The sequence below is a fragment of the Vitis vinifera genome, chromosome 12, assembly GCF_030704535.1.
Source record: "Vitis vinifera cultivar Pinot Noir 40024 chromosome 12, ASM3070453v1".
Taxonomy (NCBI): Eukaryota; Viridiplantae; Streptophyta; class Magnoliopsida; order Vitales; family Vitaceae; genus Vitis; species Vitis vinifera.
Genome location: NC_081816.1, coordinates 19,264,438 through 19,280,657, shown reverse-complemented (window position 1 = coordinate 19,280,657; position 16,220 = coordinate 19,264,438). Strand labels below are relative to the sequence as shown.

General features: G+C 35.1%; 1 protein-coding gene across 8 annotated transcripts; it reads right to left on the bottom strand.

The window, feature by feature from the left end:
- Positions 1-2,892: 2,892 nt before the first annotated feature.
- Positions 2,893-11,331, bottom strand: LOC100261701 (disease resistance protein RPV1). 8 transcript variants are annotated; one of them, XR_009467092.1, is made up of 10 exons: positions 10,644-11,331; positions 8,821-9,907; positions 8,381-8,728; positions 6,942-8,282; positions 6,283-6,786; positions 5,466-5,515; positions 5,009-5,069; positions 4,652-4,759; positions 4,044-4,148; positions 2,893-3,626 (listed from the first exon to the last, which is right to left on the bottom strand). XR_009467092.1 is itself a non-coding variant. In XM_019223454.2 (8 exons), exons 1-7 carry the CDS (start codon positions 11,141-11,143, stop codon positions 5,024-5,026), a joined length of 3,876 nt encoding a protein of 1,291 aa, XP_019078999.1. In that variant the 5' UTR covers positions 11,144-11,331; the 3' UTR covers positions 2,893-4,273; positions 5,009-5,023. The 8 variants fall into 8 exon arrangements, 3 of the variants coding, with proteins under 3 accessions (XP_019078999.1, XP_002273047.2, XP_059597113.1); XR_009467091.1 differs by having other exon boundaries at positions 4,652-5,069; XR_009467090.1 differs by lacking the exon at positions 4,652-4,759.
- Positions 11,332-16,220: the final 4,889 nt, after the last annotated feature.

The following is a 16,220-nucleotide window of genomic DNA, read 5'->3' as shown; positions in this document are numbered from 1 at the left end:
AATGGGAAGAGAACCTTATACAAGAAGATGTGTTTTGTTCAAACTGAAACTAGCAGTATGTTGGGTATGGAGTTAGCCAAGAGTGACAAGGCATATGCAATGAAGAAGAGATTACAGCTTGCCCTCGATATCCCAACTGAGGAAAGCTCATTAACACATTGGGATCTGCACTTGTTCTGGCTGCTCAACTTGGTGATCAGTTTTATGGTGATACTGTGAAGAACCTAACTGAAACAGTGGAGGATTGTCTCATGATTTAAAATTTTGGATCAGATCAGAAATATTGCTCATCCTATCGATGTATCAGATCAGGGGGCTTCTCCATGATCTACTGTGGCAGATCCTGATAAAGATATTGAAAGTTGGGGAGGTGTTCAGTGTTGCAGGTTTAATGGCTTTGGGTACTGCCATAGATCTAGAAGAGACTTCAAATTTCCATTTTCAAAAATTCCTGAAGATGATCTAGCCTTGGGGTTCTTCACTTGGAGATGGGTTCTCACCCTCGGATTCGACCACATGTTCTCACCTCCTGTCTACCTCGGAATGTTAGCTCACCTGGCTACATAACTCATGGTCTGTACTTACAGAACACAAATCCGATTAAGGTTGCAAGAGGATAGAATTTCTGGCACTTTGCTGAAGCCATTCACAAACCAGTATGCACACAGCTGTTATTATTTGTGGAAGGACTGGATGTGTTAGGACCACTCAAGTTCCTCAGTTCTTGTTATGAAGCTGATTTAGGCCCGAGGCAGGCAGCATGCTCACGTGGAGGAGTATGATGAGTCTGGACTACTGGTGACTTGTCTCAACTATACCTTCACGCCCCTGTTTCCACTAGTGTGGGGGGTTTCCAAATGACAACTGAATAAGGGAATGGAGCGAATGAGTATGGCCTAAGAGCTTGCTCCAAACACCTATAATCTCCACTAGTTTACCAGCACATACACTACCTCAAATGAGACGCTGATTTCAAATGGTAAAGGGACTGTGCTTGCGAAATCAGCCATTCGAAATGTGAAACAGAAATCCTTGGAATATGATTAGAATCGACAAGTTGCTTAAAGACCTTGATGACCTTGCTAGTACCATTTCTGATGAGCACTGTTCTGGTGATGACACCATACACAACTGGAAATAATACCCATGCATAGAACAGTATGATTCATGGAAAGGCAAGTTCAGGGAGACCCAGAAAGAATGAAAAGGCAATTCAGAACCCCGCTTTTGTTAGAAGTCTTGTTCAGAAAATTGGACCGATGGATTTTTCAGCATATAATAAGAAAAGGCGATTGCCTCAAGTTGATCATTTGCAACCAGTCTACTCATCAGAAGCTTAAGTATGCAGAAAATGGTTTATTCGACCATAAGCCGCATGAATCGAACTCTATTATGGCAGATTGAGGTAAAAGTTGAAAGGCTTAACCAATTGAAAGCTGGCAAAATACAGGGAACCTCTCAATGCAGAAAATTGGAAATTCTAAACCTTCTATTCAGTATTTGGCTTATGTTGTGAAGAACTCCATTTCAGCAATCTACAGAAGCATCCCCAGGCGACCCAAGTAATTCAGTCTCAAAAGCAGCCTAGACACTAATCCAGCTTGGCCGCCTTGCCACATACCATACTCCTCCTATTGTTTCTTCTTCTTTTTTATGATCTTATACGTCTTAAAGCCGGATTTCAAAACCTTTTTCTATCAAAAATGAATTTGGTTTTCTCTAAGGTTCCTTAGAAGCATTTAGGTACAAAATCCAGATTTTAACATGCAATTTGCTGCCACTTTATTTCGGGTATGCACTTTCACTGTTTTCTTTGATTTTTAACTATTTTCTTGATTTTTCTTGATTTTCAACAAGCATGAATAAACTTCATAATTCCAAATCATGGAATTTATGGAATCAATTCATGCAAAATTAATTAGGGCTTTGGTGGGGGCCCGACATTCATGATGTTATCTTCAATACTGTTTCTTGATATCTGATTGATTTTTTATTCTTCTCGATGAAATACTTGAATTCGCTTTATATTTATTGTTGAGATATCCTTGTTTCCCATAGACGTGTGGATGCTCGCTAAATCAGGTACACTCTTCCCACCCTACAACTTTGAAATTCTATGGATATGTATGTTATCATGAGCTATGATCCTGTTTGATGGCATGATTAATTGCCTTGATGCTTGTTTGATCATCTTTGACAAAACACATATTATGTGTCATATTTCCAAACTAATCTCTCATGTTTTATGATAGCGCTTGGGAAGCCGTCCAGGTACGCATCCTTAACTTTCCTTCATTGTTATTCGATCTTGTTAGACATGCAATATTCGAAATCATCTAGTCTACTTAGGTATCCATGATTAACTGATTAATGGCCACACTTCCCTTAACTTTGTCAGTAGAGACCTCTTTAGGGCTTAGAGGGGTGCTACCTCCTAGAGGTACCTTCCCAATAAGTAACCTGATCCCCGGACCTAGACTCGGGTTTCTCAAAGACATGCTTTTTCCAAAACTATGGAGTCACTTTTTAGGGTTTTTCTTTCTTGTTTTATTTTCCCTTTAAAATAAAAATAAAATAGGTGGCGACTCCAACTTTTTTTTAAAAATTAATTTTTCACAATAAAAAGCGAGTCTCGCCGATCGAGTGGGGACGCATGTGAAAAATGCGGGTCCACACATACCAATGCGGAGGCAGCTCTACAGTTACTAAACACCCCGCGCTCTGATGGATGAACCACTCTGGAATGCTACTTCCAGGAACTAGCTAGAGCGTTATACTGAACCAGGGTTACCAGGAATCACGGAAAAGGTTGAGGCATGTAGAGAAATAATATTCTAGGATTAGTATTCCAAGATTATTTTGTGGGATTGTGTCAATTATTTTGGAGGCATGTAGGGAAATAATATTTTAGGATTAGTATTCCAAGATTTGTAATCTATGTTCTAAGAATTCTTAGCATACGCAAACAAATAATAACATGTACACCCAGGGAAAGGCAGAATCCTCACTTGGAGCCATGGATTTCGGTACTGATGCAACAAGCCGAATTCCCAGTAGGATAGCTTCCACACTGTCACTCTGCTCATTCCCAACTAGTCGGAAGCAATTATAGCAATAGAAGATGAATCTTGACTCCTTCAATGCATATGCACTTGATGGATATGAAAAGGTTTCCAGGGATGTGTGGCCCATAAATCTTGAATACTTGATGGAAGCTCTGGCAATAAGTGAAGACTTTTGCACTGTTCCAGTGTGAGTCTTTTGAGGCTACCAGGCACAGTAATGAAACTGTTTCTTCTCAGATCTAACCGTTCTAATGAAGATAAGGAGCCAAAGTCACTGGGTAGGGCTCCTTCCAATAGGTTGCAGTCACTTATTCATCAGCATTTTCAAGGAGCACAGACCCGACAAAGAAGGCAGTGGCAATCCTTCTGTTGGTGATGAGCGCAAAGATAAAACCAGATTCCTTGAGTTGGATTCCCCTGCCTTACATCCTGCTAATGATAATACTTGAAGCTTTGTCAGAAGAGTAATAGAGGTGGATGCCTCTTGTCTACCACTTCCATTTGCTTTGAGCTTTACTAAACATTGTAGGCTCTCCATTTCATCTGGCAATTTCTTCAGTTCTGTGCAACCAGAGAGAGTAAGAGTCTGAAGAGCAGTCAGCTTACAAATGTTTCCGTTAAAAAACCTACCCTTGCAGACCTTTTTCTGTTTTAATAGATGTTACATGAGACTAGACTTAGTAAATTTATTACAACTACAACACTCACTTCTATAGTATTATACTGACTTAAGACTATGAATAATCTCTCTTAAAAAAATAAAAAATTGAGCTTTGCCAAAACCTCACTCAATGAATAAAATGTTGAGGTAGCTGCAAAACATCTACAACCTAAGCATAATTAGGGGAGAAGCATTCACACTGCCTCAATCTGAAGACTAACAGAACCTTAGCAAGTTACCTAAGCAAGAAGCTTTCAAGACTAATTGATTATCTCATATATCCTCAACAACAATCGAGACTAGGGATGAAAGCATACCCACTCAAATCCAAGCAATTCTAAATTTGAATAGCTTGATGCCTTTGCTGCAACAGATGCATCAGTGATTTCTCATCCAAGTAGAAGCGAAAGCATTTGCAGGCCCTTGAACATAGAGCAATCAAACAACATCTATCAAACTTGTAGTTATCAGAGATCCCGTTCTTAAAAAGACAGACTTTTCGGTGCTTCCATGAAGTAGAGTACTAGGATGATTTATGACTGCAGAGCTGAATAAAATTTGTGATAGCTTTTTAATGCTTCTATCAATATTTTAATAAATGTAAGGACACATAATTATTAAACTAAATATCGGGCCAATTACCAAATCAGTAAACTAAATACTGGGAATATCAATAATTAATAAACCAAGCAGCAATCGCATTGCCAAATTAGTAAAATATTCATTTGCTGCATTAACAAGCTAAATATGAACTGCATAACCAAAATTTGCATAAACCTAAAGTTTCGATGAGATCCAACATTGGTAATCTTCACGCAAAGAGAGATAGAGAGAGAAGTTATGCCCATAGAAAGTTTCCAGAGTGAGATCAGTTATTGAAATTGTTAGAGAAATCAATTAAATAACGAGAGAAAATGCATCTTACTAAGAGAAACCACTTCTTCACACTGAAAAATAACACAGAGAAATCGACTTGAAGGGAGTGAAATGGGAGAGAGAAGATGGACTTGGTGCAAAGTCAAAGAACCTGAGACTAGAAGTAAAGGAAGGGTGTAAGAAGCAGAACATAATAATCATTTATGGGATCTAATGGGAGTGGTCATGCCCTACTTATAAAATGAATATATTGTAGCAGTAAAAAAAAATACCACCATCTCCATAATATTATTTATAGACGTGGTTCTCTAATTGACTGCCACTACATAGCTTAATGCCAACTTTCCCACCAACTTAGCCTCCATACAATTCTTTGAACGCGGTAGAATTTTGGGTGCAGCTATACCATGATGTTTGGAGACTACTTGTTGGCCACTGCTACAATTGCTTGATTGCATCTGGCATTACTAGTAAGAGAAATAATGGTAATTAGTCTCCCTATGGAAAATAAAATCTATTTTAATCTTTTATATATACAAAATAATATTTTAATCTATTTTAATCCCTATATATATACCTTAAATAGTTTCATTTTATTACTTCTCATCTTCATTAATTTTCTCGTAATTTTTTTTTCTGTATTATGTATTGTTTGTGTGTTTTCAATTCTCTTACTCTAACATAATATATCTATTATTGAAATAAAGAAAACTATAAATGAATTAGAATGGAGTCAATTAAAATTTGATTTTAAAAATGAAAATTCAAAAATTCAATCCATTAATATTATAAATTTTTTAGATAGCTGGCAACCTAATGAAGTAATAAAAAGAACTAAAAACATATTAAAAGCAAGTAATTACCTTCGAGACGGAAATGCGATATACGAACAACTTTCATCATGTATAACCACCTGGAGAAATTAAAGTATTTTTTATTAAATTAAATGAAATGATCGACCTTTGAATGAATTCTTTTTATGCTCACCGGATACTTTTGCTGGACTCTTCAATAAAGTAAACTAAAAAAAAGTGTTATTTTTTTTCTACATTTTTAAAATTGAAAAAAAAAACATTTCCATTAATTAGAATTTGTATATATTTAGCTAGTTTATAAAATTAATTAATAAGTTTTTATTCATTAGAATCATTGATTATGGAAAAAGGTATTCACTTAAAACAATTTTACCATGATATATATTTAATGGTTACAAATAAGTATCATAATTAACATTTCAACATTAGAAAAATTATTACTTTAATATCATTATATGTTTATTTTAGGTTAGTTTTTGTCTGTGGAAAGTGCTAAGTCATAATATGTTTATTTTAATTATACTTGGTTACTAAAAAGTATTAAGGAAAACAAATATTAAAAAAAATGATTTTCTCATTTTTGATTTGATCATAAAAAATATCAAAGAAAATAAAAAATCATTACATATTAATTAGAAATTTTTATATATTTAAATTATTTAATATTTAAATAGAAGAAAAAATAAATAAAGAGTTTGAAATAATATATAAAAATAATTTATTAATTTTAAATCTATTTTTAATTTTTTTTTTTTATCATTTTCCCTATTTTCTTTCCTTTCTTGTTTTCCTTTAAATTTTCCCAAAACATAACCTTAATAAATTGAGAAAAGAGAAAATTAGGACCAGATTTCCTGAAGCTTACAGGGGGAAGTTTGGAAAAGGAAGCGGCGGTGTCGGTCTCCTGACTCTGAATTTGATTCATCTCCTTCTCCCGGCCACATGGTGCCGAAAGGAAAGATGCATTCCCCATCTCATCTTGCTCATATACTAGACGAACCCCACACTTTTTCACCACTTCGCCCGGAACTTTGGATGTAGCAAATGCAACCTTCAAGTGATCGCGTAAATCCACTCCAGAAATTAATCGATACCCAAACCAGATGTGGTCAGCTTTTGAAAAATGCATGGAAGTCGTGTTGTCGAGAGAGAAGCCGCCAGATTCATTCACACTAAAATATGCAGAACGGCCGATCTTACCCATGCTGAATTTTGGGTGGAAAACAGCACAAGCAGCCAATCCAATCGAATTGGTATTATAACAACCTGGAGGCAGCTCTACAGTTATTGAATCCCCCTCGCTCTGATGGGTGAACCACTCTGGAATCCTACTCCCAGGAACAACAGCGTCATACCGACTTTCACCATACTGAATCAGGAAAAAGTTGGAAGGCATGCATGTAGAGAAATGATATTCTAGGATTAGTATTCCAAGATTATTTTGTGGGATTGTGTCAATTATTTAACACCATATTAAACAATGTTTTAAGAATTAGTAGCGTACGCAAACAAATAATAACATACCCTGGCAGAATGCTCACTTGGAGCCATGGATTTCTGTATCGATGCAACAAGCCGAATTTCCTGTAGGATAGCTTCCACAGTGTCACTCTGCTCATTCCCCACTAGTCGGAAGCAATTAGAAAATTCGAAGTTGAAATCTCCGAACTTCCTCAATGGATATGCACTTGATGGATATGAAAAAGTTTCCAGGGATGTGCAATCATTGGCCAATAATTCTTTAATACTTGACGGAAGCTCTGGCAATGATTGAAGATTCTTGCAGTGTTCCACTATGAGCCTTCTGAGGTGAGGAAGTCGACTCAGGCTAGTAGGCACGGTGATGAAATTGTTTCTACTCAGATCTAAACATTCCAACCAAGATAAGGAGCTAAGATCACTGGGTAGTGCTCCTTCCAGTAGGTTGCGGTCACTTAAATTCAACTTTTTCAAGGAGTGTAGAACCGTCAAAGAAGACAGTCGCAATCCATCAGTTGGTGATGCGCGCAAAGATAAAGCCAGATTCCTTGACTTAGATCCCCCCCCTTTACATCCTGCTAATGATAATACTTGAAGCCTTGTCAAAAGAGTAATAGAGGAGGGTACCTCTTGTATACCACTTCCATTTGCTTTGAGCTTTAATAAACATTGTAGGCTCCCCATATCATCTGGCAATTTCTTCAGTTCTGAACAACCAGAGAGAGTAAGAGTCTGAAGAGACGTCAGCTTACAAATGCTTTCTGGAAGACTTGCAAGTCTTTTACAATTTTTCAGCTTCAACAAAACAAGCCCATTTAGATGCTCAATTGATGAAGGTAGCTCTCTTAGACCAGTGTCATCTAGAAAAAGCTCTTTCAAACTCTCCATATTTTCCTGTATCTCTGGAAGCTTCTTCAGTCTTAAGCAGTTTGAAAGAATAAGAGTTTTCAGGGACTTCAACTTAAAAATGCAGCCCGGTAATGACTCAAGGCTTTTGCACTCTTCCAGATTAAATAAAGCAAGTCCATTCAGATATTCAATGGACAATGGCAATCCTTTTATAGCAGTCCCTTTTAAAGAAAGCTCTGATAAATTATCCATGGCTCCCTGGACCTCTGGAAGTTTCTTCAGTTTTGAGCAGCCAGAGAGAGTAAGAATTTGAAGAGACTCCAGATGGATGCTGCTCAAGAAACTCTTGAGGTTCTTGCAGCCTTCTAAATTCAGGAAAATAAGCTTCTTGAGAGCTCCAATGGATGGATGAACCTTGACTAAACTTGTACAACCTTCAAGAATTATTCTCCTGAGCTTTGGAGCTCCAGAGAAGTCTGGTGCTTTGATTAGATGTTGAGAGTGGCTAAGTTCGATGAACTTTAACTTCTGAAATGACTGTCAAAGAAAAAGAGGAAAAAAAGGCTAGAACAGATCCACTTTAATGAACTTTATAATCCATTTAAAGTAAAACAACAAATCTAAATTATACGTACCTTGTTTCCTTCCCATAGTTGTTCAAGCTGACTAAAGCACATTTTTAACTCGAGAAGCTTCTCAGGATGAAAATTTGATGGAAGGGACTTCAAAGGGTATCCATCCCAGTAGAGAGATCTTAAGTGGTTGGATAGAAATTTAAAATCCCCAGAAAGATGGAATTTACATTCAGTGTATGGACTTTTATAGCGATCATTGCGTCTCCATATCCAAGAACTTCCCCATATTTGTGCATCATAGAATCTGAGCACTCTTAATTTGTTCATCTTCGTGAAGACATTAACACTGAAGTGTAGCTCTTTCAAAGTAGACAAGTTAAGGACCATGCCTTCAACTGCTTCAGTCCCCTAACAATGAACCAAGAGCAGAGTATGAGCTCAAAGTTAAAATTAAAAAGTAGACAAAAGAAAAAAAAAATTGTTGTGCATTTAGGTCTTACTGTATTTGTTGTTAGCATATCAATGACATCATCATTAACCCACAACCTGCTGCGTTTGCCGGGGTCTTTCATAGATTCTTGCCGAACAATTTCCCATCCCATTTCTTGTATCAAATCATGCATGCACAACTTATTATATGAAATAGTTACAAGAGACTTATCTATAAGATTACGTATTCCAATTTCTGGAAAGAAATCACAACTTTTCAGTAGTTTTATGACGTAATCTTTGTCTTGCCCTTTAAAGAAGCATGCGATGTCGAAAAATATATCCTTTTGATTATCATCTAATCCATCAAAGCTTATTCTCAGCACATCTTGAATCTCTTTGTTTGGAATTCTTCTAAGTTTTTCCAATTCACTCTCCCATTCCTTTTTGCTTCTATTGTATAAAAAACGACCCAAGATTTTAAGGGCTAAGGGAATGCCCTTTGTATAATTTAGGGCACGGTCACATAGTTGTACAAAATCTCCTGCAGGAGGTTTATATTTAAAGGCATGCTGATAAAAGAGCCTACGAGCTTCATCTTTGTTTAATTCCTTAACTTCATATATTTCCACTTTCTCATCTAGCAAATGCTTTTCTCTAGTTGTGATGATAATTCGACTTCCTGGACCAAACCAGTTATGATTTCCAGCTAAAACCTCCAATTGTTGTGGGCGATCCACATCGTCAAGAACAATAAGGACTCTCATGGAGTGGAGTGTTTTTTTTATAGCATTGATTCCTCTATTGAAAATTCTTGTATTTAGATTGCCTTCCCAAAAAACTTGTGAAAGGAGTTCCATTTGTATTACAGCTGGGTCATTTTTTTGTGATTTTTCTCTAACATTTGAAAGAAAGCAACAACCTTCGAATTGAGTGCAAATTTTCTGATAAACAGCCTCAGCAATTGTAGTCTTACCTATGCCAGCCATGCCCCAAATTCCTACCATCCGAACATCATCTGACCCAATACATAATAATGAAACCATGTTCTGTATATGAGAATCCATTCCAACTAGAGCCTCCATGTTACATGAGGATGCATCGTTCAGTTCATTCCAGATCTTTGAAACAATTTCCTTAATAACCTTGGATTCATGTCTGTGAAATTCAAATTGAAAACAAGCATATGGTCATCTTTTTAAAGTCATAAAGGGACAAAGAAAAATAGATAAATATAGCAGTACTAGTGCTTAGATTTGTTCTTTGTTGCGACTGAAAGAAAAGAAGGCATGATTCAACAAGATGAAGCTACGATTGATCAAACTGTTAACCCCATTATCATGTTGTTAGGATGGGAACACATGGTATCCAATAAAAGAAGAGACATGAAGTTAGGAATAATGTATTGTGAAATTATATAATCCTAGATACTATTGTTCAGTCTGACACACTGAGCAGTCTGCATAAAGAACATCTTAGAACTTGGGTTAGAAACACTAGAAAAGCTATTGGATACATTTTGACGCCACAAGGAATGATTTTCGAAGCTGAAAAAACATATATGGTGATCCAATTAATTAATGGGCCGGATCGGGTATCCCAGTGGGCCTTCGGAAAGGTTGAAAAAGCACTGATCCAATGGGGTTTGAAGAAGTGTTCAATCACAAGAGAAAAACAACCCTATTCTTCTTGTGATTTTTGAGATGAAGGAGCACCAAACCTCATCCTCGCCTTATCATTTTTCTCTTTGATAAACCAACAGGAAAAGTTGGATTAATACATACTTCAATTCCCAGAAAGAAATTTAAATAGATCGAGCTTAGAAAAAGAAAAAGACGACAAAAAAAAGCAACACCCAGATAGAAAACAAGAGAAATCCAGTTAGAAGAATTACCTATCTCGTGAATCCCATCCAGAAAGTCCGGATGCCACAGTTAGAGCTTCTCTCCACTTGAGCACTTTCTCCATGTTGTCCCTGTAAACTTTTTCATGCTTTGTAAATGCTACTCCATAACTCCCTGTTTGTTTTCTTACATGAGAGGGATCCACATTATAGAAAACCGGAAAAACTGTATGTCCCCCCACTTTGACACACTCAAGAATCTTTGTAAGTTCATCCAAACACCAACTTGAAGAAGCATAGTGTTCGGAGAAAATGATGATGGAAAACCTTGATTCTTCAATTGCCTGTAGGAGTGCTGAAGATATTTGTTCGCCTCTCCTGAGTTGGTCATCTATGAAAGTGTTGATTCCACATCGATGAAGCGCCTCGTGAAGATGATCAGTAAAGCTTTTGCGGGTGTCTTCTCCTCTGAAACTGAGGAAGACCTCATACTTTCGTGGATGGGTGGAAGAGGAAGATGCTACTGAGAGACTGGTTGAAGAAGAAGCCATTACAAATTTGGAAGAAGAATGGTTGGAAGAAAGACGGGTAGCTTGAATGATCAATCCAGAGAATCGTAACTTGAAGAGGGTGGGTGTGGCTGAAGACCAAACTAAAGCAAGATATATATGGCTTCATATAAAAACTCCTCTGAATAAAAAAAAGAAACAAACACCAGAATTTTCGTGTGTTTTCTCACAACATAAGATTCTTTTTGTCCTTAAAAGAAGATAAAAGCAAGGTTGCAAAGTCAGAAAGAAAAAGGAACCTAGTGGGAGACACGAGAAAAAGATAGGAATGACTCAAAAAGTATATTTAGATTCTTATAAAAAGGATCCCACTAACATTATTTATTAACATCTTTCATTTTCATGTGAATTTTTAAAAATTATACATTTAAAATATTATAAGAATGGTAAATAATAAGATATTCACTTCAAATTAAAATATTTGTCATCTTTTTTGTTCATTTTTATTTTTTATGATTTATTTTTTAAAATTAATAACTTTTATGTAACAAATATAATTTGATTTGAAATTTATTTATTTAATAAATTTTTTTTAAAAAATTTAAGATGTTCAATATGAATACTAGATTATGGAAAGAAAAGAAAATATATCATGTTTAATTTTATTTGTTTTGGTATGATTTTTTATTTTATTATTTCTTTATTTTTAAAATTGATTAAAACAATTTTTACTTATTGTATATTTCACTTTTGTTTTAAAAATTAAAAAGAGACTATAATATCCAATGTTATGAGTTTTTAAAACATAAGAGAAGACACTTTTTCCAAGAAAAAATAGGTGAAGAAGATGTTGGCACAAGACAACTGCCTTAGATGTTGATTTAACTTATTACTTTGGTTTGTCAATGGAAAACAAATAGGCGTTTCAATCATTCAAGCATGGTGCACCTTTATTTTGTTTTCACATTAATTTCCCTCTATTTCAAATCTATTCTACCTGATTCATAATGTGACAGGTTGCCGAGATTTTGACAAGAAAAAAAAAAAAGAAAGACACAATTTATTTTTAAATATTTATTAAAATATGATAGTTTTGAATTTTTTTTTTCCAAATAAAAGTTAAAGTATTATTTTCAAAATTTTTAATTTAATTTAAATTTTAAAATTGCACATTTTCAGGTAGTTTATATATAAGTGTAATGTGTTAAATGATAGTGTTTAATAGTTAGGTTAATAATGTTATTTGTCTTTGATAAATATGCCTTTTTCTCGTATGGACGTTTACTCACCCACGTGTATCAAAGACAAAGATGAATCTCCATCACATTAATTGATGCTTTTGGCTGCATTCAATAATTTCAGTGGGTTCCTTTCTATATGATGGAAATATAAATTTAAAATTTTATATATAAAGATTAGGTAAACAAGAAGTAGAAAAGAAAGAGGGTAGAAGCTTCATATGCAAGTATAGGGATAGGAATGGGGCGAGTTTTTTCAGGTACCTCCCCCACCCTGCCCCTAATGGGATGGAGTTTAATTTTAATAAATGGGTTTGGGATTTTTTTTAAAATTCGGGGCTGGTTCGAGTATTGCCCCGTCCTGTCCTAATTATATATAAAATTAATTTTAATTTTAAAATTAATTTTTATTTTATTATTTTTAATATATAGACAATAATAAAATATTTTTAATAAAATAAATTATAAAAATATAATAATTTAATTATTTATAAAATATATTTATTTTAATTTAATTAAAATTTTTAAAAGTAATTTTTTTAAAAAAAAATTAAAATTAAAAAAAAAAGTTAAATGTGGCAGGACGGGGTGGGTATGAGAATTTATCATACCCGCCCCGTCCCGTTTAATTTTTTAAATGAGACATGGATGAGAATTGTTTTGAATAAATGGGACGAGGTTGGGATGGGGGCAACTCATCCTAAACCCGCCCCGTTGCCATTCCCATGCAAGTGCCTGTGTTTGACTGACTTTTTACTAAGGATGTTTCTCTCAACTTTCAATTGTGACTTACCATCCAAATTTCATTATCCCAATTTTAAAAAGGAAAAGAGAAGAGGGTTTCACTATCTCAATAAATGGATGCATTTTCAAGAAGAAGCATCTCATTTAATTTGAACCCTAGACCAACTAACTTTTTATTAGGATGTTAGATTTTTCACATGAATTTAAGGCATGTTTCAAATCAAAATTGTGGAATAATATCATTTTTTTTCTATTGGAAAGTTGAGATGTGATGGAAATGAAGGTTGAATGCAATGTCTACATATATGGAAAGAAAAGTTGAGAGTAGGGTTCACATTTTTAAAAACTGATGTTTAAAATGGGGTCCACATGATTAAAAAGGATAAGTTGAATCACACAAACCGAAAAAAGTTGTCCAAATTGAGTCCACTTGGGAACCTTCATTTCCCACTTGCATTTTCCATTTTCTTTCACATTTTTCTCCATTTTCCTTTGATTTTTTATTTATTTTTTATTTTTTATTTGGAGGTTATGTAAGTGAAAATGGATTCTTTCACACTACAACATACAAACTCTCCCAACTCACCCATAGTAATGTTTGCGTTGAAACAGCACAAATAGCCAATCCCATCAACTTGGTATTTATACCAATGCGGGGGCAGCTCTACAGTTACTGAACACTCCTCGCTCAGATGGATGAACCACTCTGGAATGCTACTTCCAGGAACAAGAGCGAGTAGATAGACCAGGGTTACCAGGAATCATGAAAAAGTTGGAGGCATGTAGAGAAATAATATTCTAGGATTAGTATTCCAAGATTATTTTGTGGGATTGTGTCAATTATTTAACACCATATTAAAATATGTTTTAAGATTCTTAGCATACGCAAACAAATAACAGCACACCCAGGGAAAGGCAGAATGCTCACTTGGAGCCATGGATTTCTGTATTGATTCAACAAGCCGAATTCCCAGTGGGATAGCTTCCACAGTGTCACCCTGCTCCTTCCCAACCAGTGGGAAGCAATTATAGTAATAGAAGTTGAATCTTGACTCCTTCGATGCATATGCACTTGATGGATATGAAAAGGTTTCCAGGGATGTGTGGCCTATAAATATTCAATACTTGATGGAAGCTCTGGCAATGATTGAAGACTCTTGCAGTGTTGTTCCAGTATGATCCTTTTGAGGCTACCAGGCACGGTAATGAAACTGTTTCTGCTCAGATCTAAACGTTCCATTGAAGATAAGGAGCCAAGATCACTGGGTAGTGCTCCTTTCAATAGGTTGCAGTCACTTATTCATCAACATTTTCAAGGAGCATAGACCCGACAAAGAAATCCTTCTGTTGGTGATGAGGGCAAAGATAAAACCAGATTCCTTGACTTGGATTCCCCTCCCTTACATCCTGCTAATGATAATACTTGAAGCTTTGTCAAAAGAGTAATAGAGGTGGGTACCTCTTGTATACCACTTCCATTTGCTTTGTACTTTACTAAACATTGTAGCCTCCCCATGTCATCTGGCAATTTCTTCAGTTCTGAGCAACCAGAGAGAGTATTAGTCTGACAAGACGTCAGCTTACAAATGCTTCCATTAGAAAACCGACCCTTGCAGACCTTAGGACATTTATTACAACTACAACACTCACTTCTACACTATTATATTAAGGGCAAGTTCCATATGGAGGTATAACTTAATTACTCAGAGTATGGATAATCTTTTTCTCTTAAAAATAAAAAAATAATAATTCGGCTTTGCCAATACCTCACTCAATGAATAAAATGTTGAGGTAGCTGCAAAATATCTTGAACCTAGAGGGGTAATAACATAATTAGGTGAGAAGCTTTCACACTGCCTCAATCTGAAGACTAACAGAACCTTGGCAAGTTACCTAAGCAAATAGCTTTCAAGACTAATGGATTATCTTATAAATCCTCAACAACAATTAAGACTAGGGATGAAAGCATACCCGCTTAAATCCAAGCAATTCTAATTTTGAATAGCTTGATGCCTTTGCTGCAACAGATGCATCAGTGATTTCTCATCCAAGTAGAAGCGAAAGCATTTGCAGGCCCGTGAACATAGAGCAATCAAACAACATCTATCAAACTTTTAGTTATCAGAGATCTTGTGCTTAAAAAGACAGACTTCCATGAAGTCGAGTATGAAGATTTATGATTGAGTGCTGAATATAATTAGTGATGGCTTTCTAATTCTTCTATCCACATTTCAATAATTGTAAGGACACATAATTATTAAACTAAATATCCGGCCGATTACCAAATTAATAAACTAAATACTGGGAATATCTGCCAAATTAATGGACTGCATTTGCTGCATTAACAAGCTAAATATGAACTGCATAACCAAAATTTGCATAAACCTGAAGTTTCGATTTCACCTTTGTGTCAAGAGTATTTGTATAGAGCTCCAACATTGGTAATCTTCACGCAGAGAGAGGTTGAGAGAGAAGTTATGCCCATAGAAAGTTTCAAGAGGGAGATCAGTTATTGAAAACAAACAACAAGAGAAAATGCATCTTACAAAGAGAAATCACTACTTCACAGAGTGAAAAATGACAGAGAAAGACTTCAAGGGAGTGAAATGGGAGAGAGAAGATGGACTTGGTATGAAAGCAAAGAACCTGAGACGAGAAGTAAAGGAAGGGTGTAAGAAGCAGAACATACATAATAATTATTTATGAGATCTATGAGAGCGGTCAAGCCCTACTCGTTTCTAAAATAAATAGATGGTAGCAGTAATAAAATGCCACTATGTCCATAATATTATTTAGTGAATAGTAGTTTGGCTGAAAAGCTCATGAATTTTTCTTTTGTATATGAAATCAATTACTTGGTTCACATCATTAATATGCTTCGTCTAATTTAGTATTTTATTTTATTTTAGTACATATTTTATTAAATGTTTTTCAATATAGGATTTATAAGTTATACTTTCATCATATTTTAGAATTTATTTTAATATTGTGTTAAATTTTTTTATATGGAACTCTTCTTAGCACTTGAAACTAAATTTAAATTAATGATGGAATATCATATCATCTTCTTAAGTTGCTTACCTCTAAAACATTTAGTAGTAAGTTTTTTTTTTAATTTTTATAACTTATCAAATTAA